Source organism: Hypanus sabinus, chromosome 29, assembly GCF_030144855.1.
Source record: "Hypanus sabinus isolate sHypSab1 chromosome 29, sHypSab1.hap1, whole genome shotgun sequence".
NCBI lineage: Eukaryota > Metazoa > Chordata > Chondrichthyes > Myliobatiformes > Dasyatidae > Hypanus > Hypanus sabinus.
Window position 1 is genome coordinate 40,734,795 of NC_082734.1, and position 19,627 is coordinate 40,754,421.

The window sequence follows — 19,627 nt, forward strand, 5'->3', positions numbered from 1 at the left end:
ATCGTTGTTGGATCCGTTGTTTGTCATCTGTACCAACAATCTGGATGATAATGTAGTAAACTGGATCAGGAAATTTGCGTATGTCAGTAAGATTGGGGGTGGAATGGACAGCGAAGAAGATGCAGTTCAAGCTGGCAGGAAAGCAACAGTAACTTAAATAATAATTACTGCTTTACAGTACTGGTTTGCAGAAGAACAATTCTGAATACACATGTTAAACCTTGAAGTGGATGGGCTACAGCAGCAGAAGACCATGAACATGCACTCAGTGGCCATTTTATTAGTTACAGGAGGTGCCTAATAAAGTGGCTACTGATTGTATATTACAGTTGTAGAGGTAATTTCTAACACTAGGTGGTATTGTAAACTCACTGACTAATAGCTGGTGAGCTTGATGTAGTTTTAGTGACACTAGGAGATTGCATCTCGTCAGTGCAGAAGTTTTTGTGTTAATTTTATCTGTGAGAGAGATAGCTTCTAACCCAGTTGTATTGTACTTAACCATTTTAAGTCCTGTAATTTTTGCTCCAATATTTTTGCTATTGTATCTTTTCAGCTATTGGCAAGACTACTGAAGAGCAGGCACTCAGAGGACCTCCGAGCTGCAAATAAGTTAATCAAGGAGATGGTCCAAGAGGTTTGTCATGGTTCTCAGTTACTGACTGGACTGACCGCCTGTTTGATTATGGAAGGTCTGTTAAAACAATAAGAACTGGGAGCAGAATTAGGCCATTCAGTCCACTGAGTATGCTTAACCATTCATCATGGCTGATTTATTCTCTCTCTCATCCCCATTCTCCTGCCTCTTCCCCATAACCTTTGATGCCTTCACTCAACCTTCACTTTAAACATATCCAAAGACTTGGCTTCCACGGTCATCTGTGGCAATGAATTCCACTGATTCATCACACTCTGGCAAAAGAAATTCCTCCTCATCTCTGTTCAAAGGGATGTCCTTGTATTCTCAGTCTGTACCCTCTGGTCCTGGGCTCCTCCACGATAGGAGTTATCTTCTCCACAACCACTCTATCTAGGTTTTTCAATGTTTGATAGGTTTCAGTGAGCTCCCTCATTCTTCGTTGAGCCCAGAGCCATCAGTATGTTCCTCATGCATTAACCCTTTCATTCCTGGGATCATTCTCGGGATCCTCTCCTGGACGTTCTCCAATGCCAGCACATCTTTTTATGGTTATTGTGGGCACTTAAATTGTAATATTGAAAAGAAGATTTTCATTTTGCTTCTTTCCATGTCTCATGGTCTGGAGATGTTGTCATTGGGGAATATCCCCTTGCCATTCTACATCAAGGTATAACAAACTTCTGCTGTACTCAGACCCATTTCCTAAGGAATGTCACTTGCCTGCCGTGCTAAAAGATGATTCTCAGTTGTTGACAGCACTGAACAGATATCATTGTGACTTTCAGATAAAAAGATGAAAACTCTTTTTCTCTTTTTACCCCTGCCGGCTCCTCACTGCTTCAGTTTTCTTACTATTTTTCTTTCAGATTTCCAGTGTCTGCAGTTTTTTCTCTTGTGACTCTTCTGTTGAAGTGGATGAAACCATTATCAAAACTGAATTCCAACAGATTGCAAAGTTGCACCAATTTTGTAGTAACAGTTAAAGACTGATAGCATTTTGGATGTTTCTTACCTGGAATTATCATCAGCATGATGCACGACCAAATACAATCTTAATGTGGTCATATTTGATATCTAACTTAAAAGGTCTTCTGTTAAAATAGGAATCCTCTGTCTGTGTATGCACCACTATTCAGTTGGTTGGTGGGAGGGGGAGAGAGAGGGGTGGAGGGGGATGGTGATGAAGTTTGGGGGGTGGCTGTCAAAATGTATTCAGCAACTGGTTGTATAGAATGTAATTTGTTGGTGTTGCAATAAAAATTAGTGATTTAGAAAAACAGCTAAAGACTGATAATACAGCCTTGAATCCATAGCACCCTTGTATCCGAAGTGATTTTGAATATATCACAGTGGAAAATATTCACTGTCTAACTCATTAATCCAGTACTTTCCCCTCACCTTTTATTGTTTCTCTTTTGACACATGACCAATAGTTTAGTGAAAATGTGATATCTACACTGAAAATCTTAGCATGGTCTTTAAACTCCCCAGGACCAGAAAAGAATGGAGAAGATTTCCAAAAGAGTGAATGCAATCGAAGAGGTGAACAACAATGTTAAACTACTGAGTGAGATGCTGGAGAACTACAGCAAAGACGAAACCTTGGAGAGTAATGAAGAAATAATGAAGGTTATTGTATGAACACGAACTTTGTGTTTATATTTTGTTCATCCTATGTTAGAGGTGCTCTGTCTATAAAGAAAAGGTTATTCATCTTGTTTCTCAGGCACAACAGCTCCTATATTTGTCAAAGTACAGTCAGCCCTCCTTATCTGTGAATTCAACCAATCGCAAAAACCCGGAAGTGCTCTTCCAGCACTTGTTGTTTGAGCATGTAAAGACTTTTTTTTCTTGTCATTTTCCCCTAAACAATGCAGTATTAAAAACTATTTTACATAGCATTTACATTGTATTAGGTATTATAAGTAATCTAGAGATGATTTAAAGTATACGGGAGGATGTGCATGGGTTATCATGGATCAGGATCGAAAAAAATTGGGAGTTCTTACTAAGTAAGTTGGAACAGGTACGTCCGGTATTATTTAGCGTCAGTTAGTCAAACTTTTGTCTTAGAAAATAGTATATATTTTACCTTTATATACATATAAAACACTTAGGAATGTATGTTTATGCACCGGGCTCAGGAGCAGAATTTCCCAAGTTCAATCTAGTAACAGATCACTCCCGAGTGCACTCTGCGCTGTGCCAGGTTGATGTGGAGGATCAAAAACCCAAAACCCAATAATTAAACCACTGCGTTGCTTAGTAATAACTGTAGCTTTCATCGGGGCAGAGCCTTTCTCACTTTATCCTTTAAAATTGTTCCGATCATTGACCAACGTAGCCTAATGCTTTTTCAATGACCGATGGCATTTCACCTCTTTCCGATCGTTTTATTATTTCCACTTTATTTTCAATCGTTATCGTGATTATTTTCGTGAACAGAAACACTGCCGATTCAGATCTCTGCTGCTGAGTCCTAATGTCCACCACACTGAGACTGATTAAATAAGGTCTGGGGTTGGGCTGGGTCCTAAGATCCACCACATTGAGACACATTGAATAAGGGACTTGAGCATCCACGAATTTTGGTATTCATGAGGGGTCCCAGAACCAATCCCTCGTGGATAAGGAGAGCCGACTGTATATGGCATCCTTTTTCCATGTGCTTCCAGGCAGTGCCATTTCAATTGCTGTAGCCTGCAGAACTTAGAAAGTAATTCAGTGTTACTTAATTAGAACTTTCCTTTTACACAGGAATTGTACCAGCGATGTGAGAAGATGAGACCTACACTGTTCCGATTAGCGAGTGATACTGAGGATAATGATGAAGCACTAGGTAACTCCATAAACTAAGGTTGTTAACTTGCCTGAATGGTTATGTAACATGTGCACTTTTATTGTGTTGGTTCTGCTTAAGAAAATGCCGTATGAAATTACCATAATTATCTTACTTCCAGCTACAGGTAGCATTACAGGTTGCATAAGGGTGCAAGTGATAGGCTGGCTATTTACAACAGAATTACAGATGAAAAGAATTGCACATGAAAAGTGCAGCTCATCTTGATACTCATGTTGAGCATTGAATGAATGCAGCACGTTATGGAGTAGCCAGCTTTGCATTTCCGGTTTTTATTGGATTTGAGGCTGGAGGCAGCCTGCCCCAGGAATGGAGGCTTCTCTGTGATGGTGGGCTGGAAGGAGGGAAAGGAGCATGTTTTACTGTTTTTGTTTTGTTGTTGCTTCTGTTGTTCTGTTGATCCTTGTGGGCAAGCTATGTTAGCACCAGAATGTGTGGTGACACTTGTAAGCTACCTCCAGCATTTTTGGTTGTTAACGCAAATGATACATTTTCACATTGTTCCTTCTGAGTAGCCTCCAACCTGATGGCACCAACACTGATTTCTCACCCCTCCCCTTCTCTCTTTTTCAGTTCCACATTTTGGCTCCCCTCTCAGCCCTTCCCTTCCCACCTGCCCATCACCTCCCTCTTCTGTCTCTCCTCCTTCCCTTCCTTCCTCTCTCTTCAGCCTTTTCCACCTATCCCTTTCCAGCTTCCTACTTCATCCCACCTTCACCCTCACCTGGTTTTGCCTATCTATCACCTGTCATTTTGTACTCATCTCCCTCCCCCTACCTCTGATTCTGGCTCTTACACCCTTCCTTTACAGTCTTGATGAAGACTCTTGGCCTGAAACATTGTTTATTCCCCAGCATTTTGTGTTGCCCTGGATTTCCAGTATCTGCACAATCTTTTGTATTTATGGCTTATTTCAACATATGTTTCAATATAAGTGTGATGAATAAATGAATCTGAATCTTAACAGTGAATTATATCTAGTTATATTACAGGTGTTATTTTAAATTAGGTTCTTATAAAGTTCTTAACTTACAAAGTTCCTAAGCTTGCTCTCACCTTCTTCCGCAGCTGAAATCCTCCAAGCAAATGACAACTTAACACAAGTTATTAACATGTATAAGAAGATAGTGAAAGGGGAAGAAATTAATGGGATGACTGAACTGCCAAGCATTAAAGGTACATGTGGCTTCAGTGGCCATGCTTCGCATCTGTGTTGGATTGTGAGTGGTTCATGATATTATTTGCATTTACCTCTTATAACAAATAAAGTGGCCACTAAGTGGATGTTTCTGATTGGCTGCTGTAACTCATCCACTTCAAGGTCCAAACTATTCTGTTCAGAGATACTTTTCTGCACCCCAATGTAGTAATGTGTGGTTATTTGAGTTACTGTTGCCTTCCTGTCAGTTTAAACCAGTCTGGCTGTTTTCTTCTGACCTTTCTTGTTATCAAGGCATTTTCACTGTTGATTACTGGACGTTGTTTTGTCTTTCACACAATTCTCTGTAAACTGTACAGAATTGTGTGTGAAAATCCCAGGAGATCAACAGTTCCTGAGAAGTTCAAACCACCCAGTATGACACCAACAATCATTCCACAGTCAAAATGACTTGGATCACATTTCTTCCCCATTCTGATGTTTGGTCTGAACAACAGCTGAACCTCTGGACCATGTCCACATGCTTTTATGTATTAGCTGCTGCCTCGTGACTAGCTGATTAGATATTTGCATTAACGAGCAGGTGTAACTAATAAAGTGGCCATTGAGTGTAAGTGTTGGAGGGTTGTTAATTGATTACTATAAATTTTCCTTGGGTGTAGGTTAGAAAAAACATAATTAAAGGAGAGTGAGAGAAGAAGAAAAGGGTAATGCAGCTGTGGGATTGTTTTGCTGAGAGCCCGGATGGTTTCAATGGGCTGAATATCATGTTTCCATGCCATAATGGCCCAAATAAATTATGTGCTATTCAAGTCACCCCAGTGCATTGTGCACCACTCTAGATGCCCCACTACAGGAAGGACTTGAAGGCTTTGGAAAGGTACAGAGGAGGTTCAACAGGATGCTGTCTGAATTAGAGGGATGAACAGTAAGGAGAAGTTGGACGTATCTCTTTCTCTGGATCACCTGAGTCTGAATGGTGGCCTGATAGAAGTTTATAAAATTATGAGATGTATAGATGGGATAAGCAATCCGAATCTGTTTTCCTTGCGGTAATATCAAATACAAGAAGTCATACTTTTAAGTTGAGAGGGGGAAGGTTTAAAGGAGATGTTTAAAGGAAGTTTAAAGCATCTGGAGGAGAAGATGGGGGCATGACACAGCGCGTGCAGCCTCTCTGGAGAATGGATATTCGTTACGTGTTAAGTAGGGATCCGTGCATAATCCTGATTTGATGGAGACAGACGTGAGGGCGTGGAGGAACATCTGGAGAAACTTCTGAAATGCCCGCTTCACTGCCACTGCTACTGTGCAGTACGGAATCTCCGGAGGAGAAGGCCTCCGAGACCTCGGCTTTGCTTGTTTCGGCGGCCGGGACGAGATTAAAGGCGCTCAGGAGGCTGTATCGGAGGGGTTGATCAGAGGTTCGAAGTTTTCAGACGGACTCAGAGTCTGTTGTCGTTGGGTGCTTCCGAGGCATTGTCAGTGCTTGGAAGTTTATGGCAGGGAGAGTTCTCCCGTTTGCTGCCTGATATCGGAACAATTGGAGTCGATCGGGACTTGAGTCTTTTTAAACCGCGTCCATGGTCTGCGTTTATCGAATTACGGTATTGTTCTGCACTGCTGTAACTATATGCTATAATTATGTGGTTTTGTCAATGTGAGTCTTGGTTTGTCCTTTTTTTAAATTTTGTGATATCACTCCGGAGGAATTGTATCATTTCTTAATGCATGCATGCATTTCTAAGTGACAATAAATGAGGACTGAGTGTCCTCATAATCTATAATCTAAGATGTGCAGGACAAGTTTGTTTTTTGCAGAGTGGTAAGTGCATGGCTCAGGCTAGATACGATAGTGGTGAATAAGAGGCTTTTAGCTAGGCCTATGAACATGCAGGAAATGCATTGGGTTATGTGCAGGCACAAGAGATTTAATTTGTCATTGGGTCGACCACAGATATCGCAGACCTAAGCTTGTTCCTGTGCTGGACTGCTGTATCTTCTATAAATACTACCACTTCTGAATGCTACAGAGAGTAACAGTGTGGATTCATATTTGGTCATTGTCTTGACTATAAGTCAAGTGTGGTATTTTCTATTCCATTAGAATATAGACCATAAGACCTAGGAGCAGAATTAGGCGATTCGGCCCAGCAAGTCATCATGGCCATCGTGGATGAATTATTTTCCCTCTCAAGTCCTTTCTCTTGCCTTCTCTCCATAATCTTTAACCAAGAATCTATCAATATCCACGAAGTATACTTGGCCTCCACAGCCTTCTGTGTAATGAATTCCATAGATACGGCACCCTCTGGCGAAAGATGATCCTGTTTCCCTTTCAGACTTACTATAGGTATGGCACCTACTGAAAGTATATAACATGGAAATTGTCCTCCTCCATAAATAATTATTTGAATGCCTTTAAGCTACCAAATCAAAAGGGGCAAATGATATTTATGGTTTTAATAAAATGAAGTCCTCCATTGGTCAGGGTAAATCATGCGTCTCAGTTGTCTACATGATACGCAAGCTAGGGAGATACGATATGGAGAGCAAGCTGTTGCCCATGTAGCCTATTCCCCCTTTCCATGCAGCTGCTAAGTCCAAAGGAATGGCAGAGACAGATACAGTTTGGCACCAGCGGTGTTCCAGGAGTTGCCAGAACTCACTTTTGTCTACCTTAGGGATTCCAGCTCCTGATTTTTTTCCCTCGGGGTTCACTCCCAAAGCCTTTGAGATCAGAGTTTTCCTAAATGAGCTGCCAACCACAGCTGAGGAGCCCCATCTGCCCAAAGCAACTGGATTTAATGTCTCAGTAACCTTCCATTGCCTCTTCTGCTGTCAGTAGAAACGGTTCCACTGGGCTTTGTAGCTAAGCCCAGAGCAGGACTTGGTTGTCAGAGGCTATTTCAGACGCACAGCATTGGGAGCATTTAATAGGTAGTGGGAGCTTATTCCTGCTACCACCCCTGGCTATAACAACCTTAAGGAACCTGTTTTAATAAATTCAAGATAATTTATGTAACTTTTTGTTCTGCAAATCTAAGATCTAAGTCGAATAATTGTAACGGGTGGATGCTGCAACTATTTGGTTTTGCTTGAACAAATGGACCCATACTCAATAGTTCCTTCAAAACCCACTTTATTGTTCATACAGAGAAGAAAGTAGAGAGTTGCGAGGAATGCTTTATATTGTACACTACCTACACCACTAATAAGTAGGGCTAACTTAAGTGACCCCTAGTAGTCTACACCGCCGAATATACTTAGCAACGTCTGTGTGGTCCCTGAAGCAGGCGATCAGCCATGGAGTGGCTAGGGTGAAGGTCCTTGGCACCGGTTCAGCTGCTCGGCCCGAAGGTGGGGGACCCAGGTGAGTGTTCTGCCCAAGAAGGGACTTGCCCATCTTTATAGCACTTGTTGCTACCTCCCAGTCCAGCTGGAAGGGGCTAGGCATCCAATCCGACACTTACACAACCCGAATTTAGCTAATCCAAGTCCCATTCATGTATTAAGCCAACATACATCCTCCACACCTGCAAGTCCCACAACTGGGTGACCTTGAACAGTCGGCCTCTGCCTCCCCAGGGACAATGCATCCTACTCAGCTTACAATCAAGCAAACATTTTTAGAGACAAGGTAATTGATGGCTTTTATGCAAATCAGCATTTTTTTTTTTAGCTTGTTTTCATGTATTGTCATCCGGTATACCAGTGTCATATATTGTCCTCCCTTAGTAACAATAACAATACATGATCAATAACACAACAGGTCCACAGATTTCTAATTGTTAACCATTTCTTTACCATATCCATTTCATACCCACTCACTCTACCTATACACTATACACTTACCTATACTCCTATTTAGTATTATCAATTTACTGAGACTTGTCTTGGAGAATATTAATATGATGTCTGTTCTAAAATTATTTCCAGCCAGCAGTTCTGCTCTACTGGATCTCTGTGGGTTGGACACGGGTTCAAGTGGTCCTTCTTACCCTTCTGCCCCCGCCAGTCAAAGCTGGAACACTGATCTGTCACATGATCTCAGCAGCTCAGTATCATTACTGGATGATGAATTAATGTCATTAGGTAAGAACATTTTCCTCAGTACTATTCTGTAATGTGAAGATCAAGTGACTAACCCACTTAGCTATATGAAATTTAATTATTCAGCTCATCTGCGTGGGATATTGTCTGGAACATACTAAAATTCTCCGTCCCAGCCTTTCATCTTCTGCCATGATTCTTAAATGCTGACCTAAATACTCACATGGGATGGTTGCCAGTTCAGGAATTCTTATTCCCATTAACAATTTGTTTGGATGTAACCCGGCTACAATTCCCATCACTGTCTGTTAGGAGTTTGTACATTTTCCCCATGTCCAAGTGGTTTTCCTGCTATTGCTCTGCTTTTCTCCCACTTTCCATAGACATACAGGTTAATAGGTCACATCAGTGTACTTGGGCCGAAAGGGCTGGGGTGCTGTACCTCCAAGTTAAAATCTGGTTTTCTCTTTTTCTCCACATACTCATAAATAATACGGTGTTAATCTATTTGAAGATGAATCACAAAGTATTGATGAAAAATGGAGCACCGGTTGTAATAGTGAGCAAATGGAAATCAAAAACTGCTGCAGATTCTGAAAAACAAAGCAACAGTAGCAAGTTGAGCAGCTACAGAGAGTGAAATTGATGAAAATTGGTTAATCTGAAATGCTGCATGAGGATTTGCAGCATTATTTTGTTTTTGTTGAGCAAATCAGCCTGATGTGGGTAAAATAAGCTGAGTTAGTGCAGCACAACCCAACCCTACCCTATCTGAGTCTAACACACATAGTTGGGTCACATTGCTAGGCTTGAAGTGCAGTGCCTATAAAAGGTATTCTTCCTTTCTTTTCTCCCCCTCCCCTGCCACCACTGGAAGTTTTCTTGTTTTACATTACTGAATCACAGTGGATTTAATTTGGCTTTTTTGACTCTGATCAACAGAAAAAGACTCTTCCATTAGCCGACCACTCTGATCTTCAAGAGGACCAATTTTATCCCTTACTATCCTTTTGCTCTTAATATACCTGTAGAAGCTTAATTTGGCTTTTTTTGGACACTGATCAACAGAAAAAGACTTTCATCTCAAAGTGAAAACCGATCTCTATAAAGTGATCTAAATTAATTACAAATATAAAGCACAAAACAATTGATCGCATAAGTATTCATCCCCGTCAAATCAGTGTTTAGCAGATGCACCTTTGGCAACAATTGCAACCTTGAATCTAAGTGGATATGTCTCTTATCAGATTTGCACATCTGTACACGGCAATTTTTTTCCTATTCTTCTTTATAAAACTGCTCAAGCTCTCAGATTGCATGGGGAACATGAGTGAACAGCCCTTTTCAAGTCACAAATTCTCACATGGATTGGTTGGACTCTGACTGGGCCACCTCAGGACATTAACAGTGTTTTTAAGCCATTCCTGTGTAGCTTTGTCTTTTTGCTTGGGGTCATTGTCTTGCTGGAAAGTAAATCTTATCTCAATGCAGTTCTCTTGCAGACTGTATCAGGTGTTCCTCCAGGATTTCCCTGTATTTTGCTACATTCACAAGCCTTCCAGAGCCTTCCACACCGGGTTGCAGCCACCACCATGAGATAAGATAGAGCTAGTGTGTTTTTGATGATGTGCAGGCTAACACCAAATGTAGCATTTAGTCTGATGGCCAAAAAGCTCAATTTTGGTTTCATCAGACCATAGAACCTTCTTTCAACTGACTTCAGAGTCTCCCACATGCCTTCTAGCAGGCCAGCCAAAATTTCATGTGAATTTTTTTCAACAGAGGCTTTCTCTTTACCTCTCTCCCATAAAGCTGTGTCTGATGAAGCACCTGGGCAACAGTTGTTGTATGCGCGGTCTTTCCCATCTCAGCCACTGAAGCTTATAATTTCTTCAGAGTCGTCATAGGTCTCTTGAATGGTCTCCCTCACTAGTCCCCTTCTTGCACGGTCACTCAATTTTTGAGGATGGCCTGCTCTGGGCAGATTTACAGATGTGCCATATTCCTTCCATTTCTTGATGATTGACTTAACTGTACTCCAAGGGATATTCAGTGACTTGGAAATTTTCTTGTATCCATCACCTGACTTGTGTTTTTCAAAAACCTCTTCATGAAGTTGCTTGAACTGTTCTTTTGTCTTGGTGTAGTTTTTGCCAGGACACTGACTCACCAGCAATTGGACTTCCAAATACAGGTGTCTTTACTATGTAACACTTGCCCAACAGACTGGTATATGTCTAGGGGAAAAGGAGATCCAGCCACACACCAACCCCACCTCCTGTACACGCAGGTGCTGTGAGAATCGAGTTTATGCCTCGCGCCCGCCAACAGTATCAAACCCACAACAAATACCATTATGAAATACACTTTAAAGAGTTTACTAAAATTAACAGAGTATTAGGCAATACAATATATATGCAAGGGAAAAAAACAAAACGGCGCCCTTATCAAAGTTCAGTCTGTTTAGTGCACTCGTTGGAGCTCAATCAATGAACCAATCGACCCATCCGGCTGTTGCACCTGGGACCACCCCGGTGGTCTTACGAGAAGTCCAGCGCACGTCCACCTTCCTCGACCTCTCCCTCTCACCAAAAACCCGCGAAAACCCCTCCCCCAAGTTCCCAGCATCACAGGACACAAATTCATTCCCCATTGATTAACAAATGAATACAATTACCATATCAGCCATTCTAAAGCAAAACAACGGCGAGAGAAACACTTATCCGACAAAGAAGCATTCCTGCTCGTAACAAACCAAAGAAGCCATTTTGAGTAACATACACAGGACATTGTACATTCTCTCCCCACCAGCAAATGTCATGCTCTCATGGCATTACTAGAGTTCCCCAAAGCTTCTTGCAACACACAAAACCCAACCCAGGTGCAGAAAGCAGTGACATAACTACCCAGAGCAGTAGAAATCACACTCGGTTCTCCCGGTACCACATATGTCAACCGCTCCGGTTATGCCTAATCCTCTGAGATCTCCATATTGTGGGGGCTCGTCCGGGATTGATTTCTGTGGAAGCTGTGTGATCACCCTCTTTGGATTGTGTCTGCAGCGAAGAGCTGGGTGTGCGATTACTGGTTTATCACTGCGTGTGTGTTGAGTGGGGTGGCTGCTGTTGGTAGCCTGGAGGTCGTTGTTCGAGTTCCAACTAGTGCTGACGAAATGGTGGTGGGACCATGGGTTGTCCGTACTGTTTGGAGAGTGAGGAGTGACAGGTTGGGATGTTTCAGCAGTGGAATAATGTCCAGCCCTAAAGGGGCGGAGGCGTGGGCGGAGCGGACTCCTCAGTTGTTGGGTGAGTGGCAGTGCTTGGCTGAGGAAAAGCGACAGGGACGGGTTGAAAGTTTGAGTAGGCGGGCTGGTGACGTTGTTAGAACTGTCGGGCGCAATTACCTCGAAGTGACTGCTGCCAGTTCTGGGAACGTGTGGGAAAATGCATGTGGTTTGACTGGAAGTCAAATGCCGCAGCTGGGGGGCTTATCATATCTGTGGCAGGAGATTGGTGGAAAGTTTTTAGGGTATCCCTTTTGCCTAGGGGGGCAAATAAATTGCTTGTGGTACCAAGTGGATCTGTCAAGGGGATCAGTTGTTCCGTTGATTCGAGAGGTGTTGGGAAACTTAGAGGAGGCCCAGTGGGGGACCGGCTTGGTGTCTCTGGGGGAGCACGTTCCCAGCAATGTACCAAGGAACTCCCGAAAGGAGCAGACCCTATTCCTGAAAGCTTAGAGGGACCAAGCGCACAGGTGTTGTTATGGATGGATGGAAGTCAAGTTAAAGCCATCCTCGGCACCGGGGCGTCAAGTTGCTGTACAGTTTGTTTTATAACCGTTATTGGAAGCATTTACCCTTGACGACATTGAGGGCACTGGAGATTTGGGGTACCAGTGCCGTTGATTATCCAGACGACGGTTGTTGGTCAGTGAAAATGGAGTTCTTAGAGGCAAAAATGGAGGTGACTGAGGTTCATGAATCGTTAATGCTGATGTGTCCGGACACTGTTGAGATGGGCAGCGTTTCTGTTCTAGAGAGAACCAATATCCTGCTGGTGCGCTTGGGGGCCTGCCCGGAGGAGGCGGGTGAGCGCTGTTTGGAGGCATTGTCGATGCACCCAGAGTTTCGAGCTGCTTGTGCAGATGTGTGTACAGCATTGGGCCGATACCGAATTCAAACAAGAGCCGGTTATGGTACGGCCTGGGGGAAGTATCTGAGGGTGAGACCCTCTTAGTGGATGCTGCAAAATACCACGAGGGAGGGGAGTTGACCGCTGAAGACACCTGAGAGAGAGAGAGGTTGCGGCGACTGGCCCCTACAGCCATGGAAGACGTCGGCAGCATGTATGTGGATTATAGTTTGTTGAAGAGGCGCACTGTCAGTGACCAGAATATAACCCTGTGGGCCGAAGAGGCGATGGCCTGTCTGAGTGGTGCGACGTGGTTTAAGGTGCTGGATCTGAGGAGTGGATGTTGCCAGATCCTGATGAGTGAGGCTGACAAGGAGAAGACAGCCATTATAAATTCCCTAGGAGTCTTCGGGTCCGAAAAGATGCCACAGGGCATATCTGGAGCCCTTGCAACCTTCCTGCGGGGCAGGTGGAAGACCATAGGGGATGTGGAGGCGTTTGGAGTTTTGGTGTATGTGGATGATCTCTTGGTATTTGGATTTGCCTCAGGAGAATATGAAGTGAGGTCGTTGCAGGAGCAACTCTGAGAATTACAGAGTTAAAGTGTTTTCTGGACACGTGCCAGGGCTGGCGAAGGTCGCAGCTCGTGAGCAACTGTCTCTACAAAATCAAGTTTGAAATGAAGACGGAGAGACTGGAGAAAGTGATCTGGAACCATTCGGAAGACTTACAAGTTGGAGAGAATGAAGAAAGTTGTCTGACTGAGGGCAATAGCAAACTGAAAACCTGGAGAGGGGAGTTTGCGGAGGTGAAGAAATTACAGACAAATCTCAGAAGAGAGAAGCGGAAGCTTGAAGGGAACCTGAAGATGACCATTGACAGTTCAAATGAAGTGCAAAACCTGAAAGTTGATCTGGAAGAAGTCATGAGGAAGAAAAAGCTGGAGAGAAGTGCAGTGAATACTGAACAGGAGGCTGAAGAGACTGCAGGAGCAGTGCAGGCCACGTGTTTCCGTTTGGAGAAGATCAAACAGCAGCTACCGATCGCAGAAATGAGGAAGAATACAGATTCAATGGATAATGTGCTGGATGTGTGGTACATGCTGCCTTTTGCTGATTTTCCCTCGATTGAGGAAGAGACCTTTGGCCCTTCTCCCATTGAGCCAGGTGTAGCGGGGAGGGTTAGCTGTGTGCAGTGTGGGGCATGAGTGAGAGGTTGAGAGAGGAGTTGGTAGTGGGCCCAAGGTATCCCCAGTTTAGATTAGGAAGGGTAGTAAATAAACGTTTAAAAAATTCAGGGCAGTCAAAGTTTGGAGCATAAATATTAACTAAAGCCACTTTTCGGTTAAAAAGTGAACCAGTAATCAACAAAAATCTGCCCTGTGGATCAGATTGAGATTGAGGGGTCTATAAAAATAGACACACCCCTAATTTTAGCAGTACAATTCGAATTTGGGGAGATCGGCGCAAGGGGGTTGAGAGAGAGGACACAATGCTGTAAGCTGGGCGAGGAACGGACCCCAAGCGGGGGTCCGAGGCCAGGAGGTACTCCAAGGAGGGGGGATGAAGCTAGATGTGCTTGGTTGACCACTCAGAGGGTCCTGAGTTCAGGAGTTCAGAGGGGATTGAATGGTGGCCAGAAGACTTCAGTAATTGAGCTCCAATGGTTGTGCACGAAGTGGTTTGGACTTTGATAAGTTTGGCGCCTTTTCTTTATTTTTTCTCTTCATATATACTGTATCGTTATTAATCACTTAGTTATAGTAACCTTTATAAATTGTACTCATTACATAGCTTATGGTGTACTGTCTGTTTTTGGGCAAGGCGGGGACATCACACAGCATCCACACCAGCTGATTACCCAGTTTGGCGGGGCCGAAGGCTGCTCCCCCTAGACGAGAACGAGCTGAGCGAGCCTGAGGTGACCCAGGGGGTTACAACTACAATCAATTGAAACACCTTGACTGCACACAGGTCTCCAAAAACAGATCTCCATTTAACTAATTACGTAAATTCGAAAACCATTTGTCTGCACCAGTGATGATCTTCTGTGTCATATTAAAGGATGGGGGTAAATACTTATGCAATCAATTATTTTGTGTTTTATAATTTGTAATTAATTTAGATCACTTTGTAGAGACCCTGATTCACTTTGACACTGTGACATGTACAATAAAAATCTGTTTAGCATGCCATCCAGACAGATCAAAAAAGGATGCCCTTTGGAACAGAGATGAAGTGGAATTTCTCCTTCCAGAAGCTGGTGAATCTGTGAAGATTGCCACAGACGGCTGTGAAGACCGAATCATTGAGTATATTTAAATCAGATGTTGATAGGGTCTTGGTTAGGAAGGGTGTCAAAGGTCATGGAGAGAAGGCCAGAGAATGGGGTTGAGAGGGAAAATAAAGCAATCAGGATCAGATGGTGGAGCAGATTCTGGGCTGACTGGCCAAAATCTAGTTCCATGTCATATGGTCTTATGATGTTTTCATCACGAGTACATCAAGAGAGTACAACAGAACGCAGAATAAAGTGTAACAACTACAGAGAAAGTTTCAGAACAGACAGACAATAAAGTGCAAGGCTATGGTGAGGTAGATTATGAGGTCAAGATTCCATATTATAAACACAAGGTGTTCTGCAGGTGCTGAAAATTCAGAGCAATACACCCAAAATGCACGAGGAGCTTAGCAGATCAGGCAGCATCTATGAATAGACAGTCCCTTCATCAGGACTCTGGTCTTGGCCTGAAACATTGACTGTTTATTCCTCTACAGGTGCTGCCTAACCGGTTATGTCCATCTATCATACCATCTTATTATGTCTTGTAACTAACTGGTGTGGAAACATGGTGGTACATGCTTTTAGGCTTTTGTATTTCCTGCCCAGTAGGAGGGGACTTTTCCCTACTGCTGTCACTTCCTTTAGCCTTTGAGAGCTCAAATCCCTTCTGTTTTAGGCTTTCTGAGCATCCCTGATTTCTAACTGTTATGCTGTGATTGATGTTCTGCCATTAGTGGTGCCTCCTCCTCCTCTGTAGACTGGAAAAAGCAAAGCAATTCATGGACAGGTATCCAATTGGCAATTCGTTCTGAAGACTCATGTTTTTAGAGTTATTTAGTTTGATATGGTGTTTTGAAATCATTTGATCAGAATGAGTGGCTGGGTTATAGAAAATGTTGCAGGAGAATCATTTACAGCAGCATTCTACCATTAATACGTCAGAAGATGGCTGGAGCATCTTGTATTAGATGTAAATATTTAATCAGCGGAAAACATTTGTTACAAAATGCCCAACTCTGTAAAACAAAATCTGTTAAATATCTTGTTCTTTTATCTATAGGACTGAATGACCTAGTTCCTAATGCAATATCTTCATCCCAGGTTGAGTCGAGCAATTGGAATACATTTCAGGTAAATAAATGAAAAGCTTGGATCTCTTATTATTTATTTTGTATAAAAACTGACCTTATGCAGTCAGATTTCCATTAGCTCAAGGACAAATTTCAATTGTACTCGTTGCCTGTAAATCACTTTAAATCTTGAAAGTAACATGAAATACGGTGTAGAAATACAAATTTATTTCTACAGTGACAGTATTACAATCATTCAAACATGGCCTTGGTTGCAAAACTCATAGTTCACCGTCTTAAATTTTAGTAGCTCTTTTTCCATGAGCACAAAGATTTTTGAGAACTTTATTTTTTAACGTGTTAAAGTTTTGGTGCCTAAATTGCTGTAATATCTTAATTCTGGCTACTATCTGTTATAGCTTCTCCAGTGAAATGGATGCTTAGGGAGTGCCCATTTCTATCACTAGTTCTATAATCATAATTCATGTGATAAACGGCACTAAAGCCCCCTTTATCTGGTGCCTCCTGCTTATATCTGGATAGTCTCAACCAAGCCCAGCTGCGCTTATTTGTGTGATTCACACTGCTGAATGATCTCAGATCACAGGCCAGATGGACATGCAGTGAGTGTAGCTGTTTACTCGTTTCAGTATACTTTTGGAGGTTAACAACTCAAGTCATTTTGTTGAGAACAGCTTAAAGCAATAAGCCCTCTGTAACCATGATTAATCCAAGTGCCTGATACCAAAACAGGCTTCCGTTTCTTGGTTTCAAGTGAGTGCAAATTTCACCAAAAAAGTTTAAAACAGTCACCATATTTATAAATGTTATACTTCAATAGGATAGAGGAATGGAAAGCTGAGAGTTTTGTTGATGTATTTTAGTTAAGTGTGTTTTTAATCACACATGATGTAACTTTAGAGTAAAGTTTTACCACAAACTAGTTTAAATGCTAATGCCCCAAATGAACTGCCTCTCATTCTAATTCATCTCGCCTATTAGCATAGCTTGTCCTCCATGTTTATCAAGTCTGCCCATAAATACCATTTGCCTCCATGTAATAGCAAGACTGTGTTTTAATATCACTTGGGATAAATAAATGTCTCCTGGGTATCTTGTCCATTATTGGGTTCATTAGGCAACTGTTATATTTAGTTTTAGACTTCTTCCAAGCAATCACCTACTGTACTCTGTACACACAAAACGGTATGGTTACAAGAAATATCCTACCATACTCCCTGTACACACTAAACCTCTCTATACACACAAAACTATGGTTACAAGCAGTTCCCTACTGTACTCACAATACACCCAAAACTATGGTTATATGCTACTTCCTGTGTATGATTACAAGCAATCCCCTACCATACTCACTATACACACAAAATTGCATGGTTACATTCTTCTCCAGTTCCATGTATAGGCTTGCAGGGAACACCATATCTCAAATAATGATGAATCTGGCACTTGAAAAGTTAACGAGCCTAATGACACGGTGTCAGAAAAACAAAAGAACTGGTCATTTGCTTCAGGAAGGGGGGAGATGTTCATTTTCCTTGTTTAGATCAATAGTGCTAAAGTTGAGAGCTTCATGTTCTCAGTATGAACATCACCAAAAGTCTGTGCTGCTCCAGCCACATTGATGCCATGCCAAGAAACTCACTGGTGCCTCTGCTTCTTCAGGAGACTAAAGAAATCTGGCATGACCCCTTTGACTCTCACCAATTTTGGCAATGGAAAATATCCTATTCTGATGCGTCATGGTTTGGTATTGCAACAGGTCCGCTCATTACTGCAGGGAGATGTGGAAGCAGCCTTCCCTCCATGGACTGTGTCTGCACTTCTCACTAAATCAGTAAAGCAGTCAGTGTGATTGAAAAAGAGAGATTCTGCAGATTTTGGAAATCCAGAGCAACACCAACACACACACGCACGCACGTCGGGCAGCATCTGTGGAAATGAATAACAGTCAGTGTTTTGGGCCGAGACGTTTTCATCAGGTCTGTAAAGCAAGTGGGAAGAAGCCAGAAATAAGAAGGTTTTGGGAATGGAAGGAGCACAACCTAGTGAAGTGAGGGGAGAAAATGAACTAATAAGGAGGAAGACAATAAGTGGAAAAGGTAAAGGGCTGGAACAGAAGGGATCTAATTCTACCTCACCAGATATCCGTGCTTCTTCCCCCTCTCTTCATTCAGAGGGGAACCCTGAACACAAGTACCACCGGGCTTAAGGATAACTTCCATCCCACTGTTTCAAGACGATTGAATGTTTCCCTAATGCGATAAAATGGTCTCTTGTCCTCATTCCAGACCAAACTTGAATTACTGAAAGATGCTTGACAGCTGTGGTGGGGCTTCATTGCTATCAGCTTTGACAAAATGAAACCAAGTGACATATGTGACAACAAGAATTTGCTCCCAGATGAGCGTAATGACTTTTATGTTCACTTTAACAAAAAAAGCACCTTCACCAGTCTCCGAAATCAATGTGAGAGCATCTTGCAGGGGGCTGAACCCTTGGAAAGCATCCAACCTGGACAGGGTTCCTGGTCAAGTACTGAAGACCTGTGCTATTCAACTGGCTGGAGTGCTTGCTGGGATCTTTAACCTTTCACTTTGGCAGTCTGAGGTACCCACCTGCTTCATGCAGCTTCAATTATACCAATATCCAAGAAGAGTAATGTAACCTGCCTCAATGACTATCATCCAGTAGTACTTCCATCCACGGCAATGAAGTGCTTTGAGAGAATGGTAATGTAGCATATCAACTCTGGCCTGAGGATTAACTTGGATCCGCTTCAGTTTGCCTGCTGTCACAGGTCAACAGCAGATTGGCTTTTCACTGGAACATCTGGACAGCGGAGGTACATACATCAGCATGCTCTTCATGGACTACAGCTTTGCATTCAACACCACTGGCAAGTGAATCCTCAATTTCCTCATTTGCAGACTCCAGTCAGTTCAGGTTGGCAACAACATCTCCTCCACAATCACCATCAGCACAGGTACAGCACAAGGCTGTGTGCTCAGCCCCCTGCTCTCCTCAGTTTATACTTAGGACTATGAGGCTAAGTATGGCTTTAAGGCTTTATTTAAGTTTGCTGCCAGCAAGAGTGTGTGGGCTGAGTCAAAAGTTGTAATGAATCAGCATATAGGAGGGAGATTGAAAATCAGGCTGAATGATACCACAACTACAGTCTCTCACTCAACGTCAGTAAAACCAAAGCTGATTATTGACTATAGAGAAGGACATGTGGTCCATGAGTTAGTCCTCATCAGAGGTGGAGAGGGCCAATAATTTTAAATTTCTCTGTGTTACCATTTCAGACAATCCGTCCACATCCAGTACTTAAGTACCTTTACAAAGAAGGCACAGCAGCACCTCTACTTTCTGAGGAGTTTGTGCCAATCTGATAGGTCATCTAAAACTTTG

The 19,627-nt window shown here is 42.7% G+C and overlaps 1 protein-coding gene across 2 annotated transcripts in view; it reads left to right on the top strand.

The window, feature by feature from the left end:
• gga1 (golgi-associated, gamma adaptin ear containing, ARF binding protein 1) overlaps nt 1-19,627 on the top strand; it is an 86,561-nt gene that overhangs the window by 46,186 nt on the left and 20,748 nt on the right. For both annotated transcript variants that reach the window (XM_059954204.1, XM_059954203.1), the window contains 6 exons: nt 557-637; nt 2,132-2,269; nt 3,398-3,479; nt 4,569-4,676; nt 8,599-8,754; nt 16,186-16,256. In XM_059954204.1, coding sequence (XP_059810187.1) covers nt 557-637; nt 2,132-2,269; nt 3,398-3,479; nt 4,569-4,676; nt 8,599-8,754; nt 16,186-16,256 — 636 coding nt within the window. The remainder of the gene's footprint in view (nt 1-556; nt 638-2,131; nt 2,270-3,397; nt 3,480-4,568; nt 4,677-8,598; nt 8,755-16,185; nt 16,257-19,627) is intronic.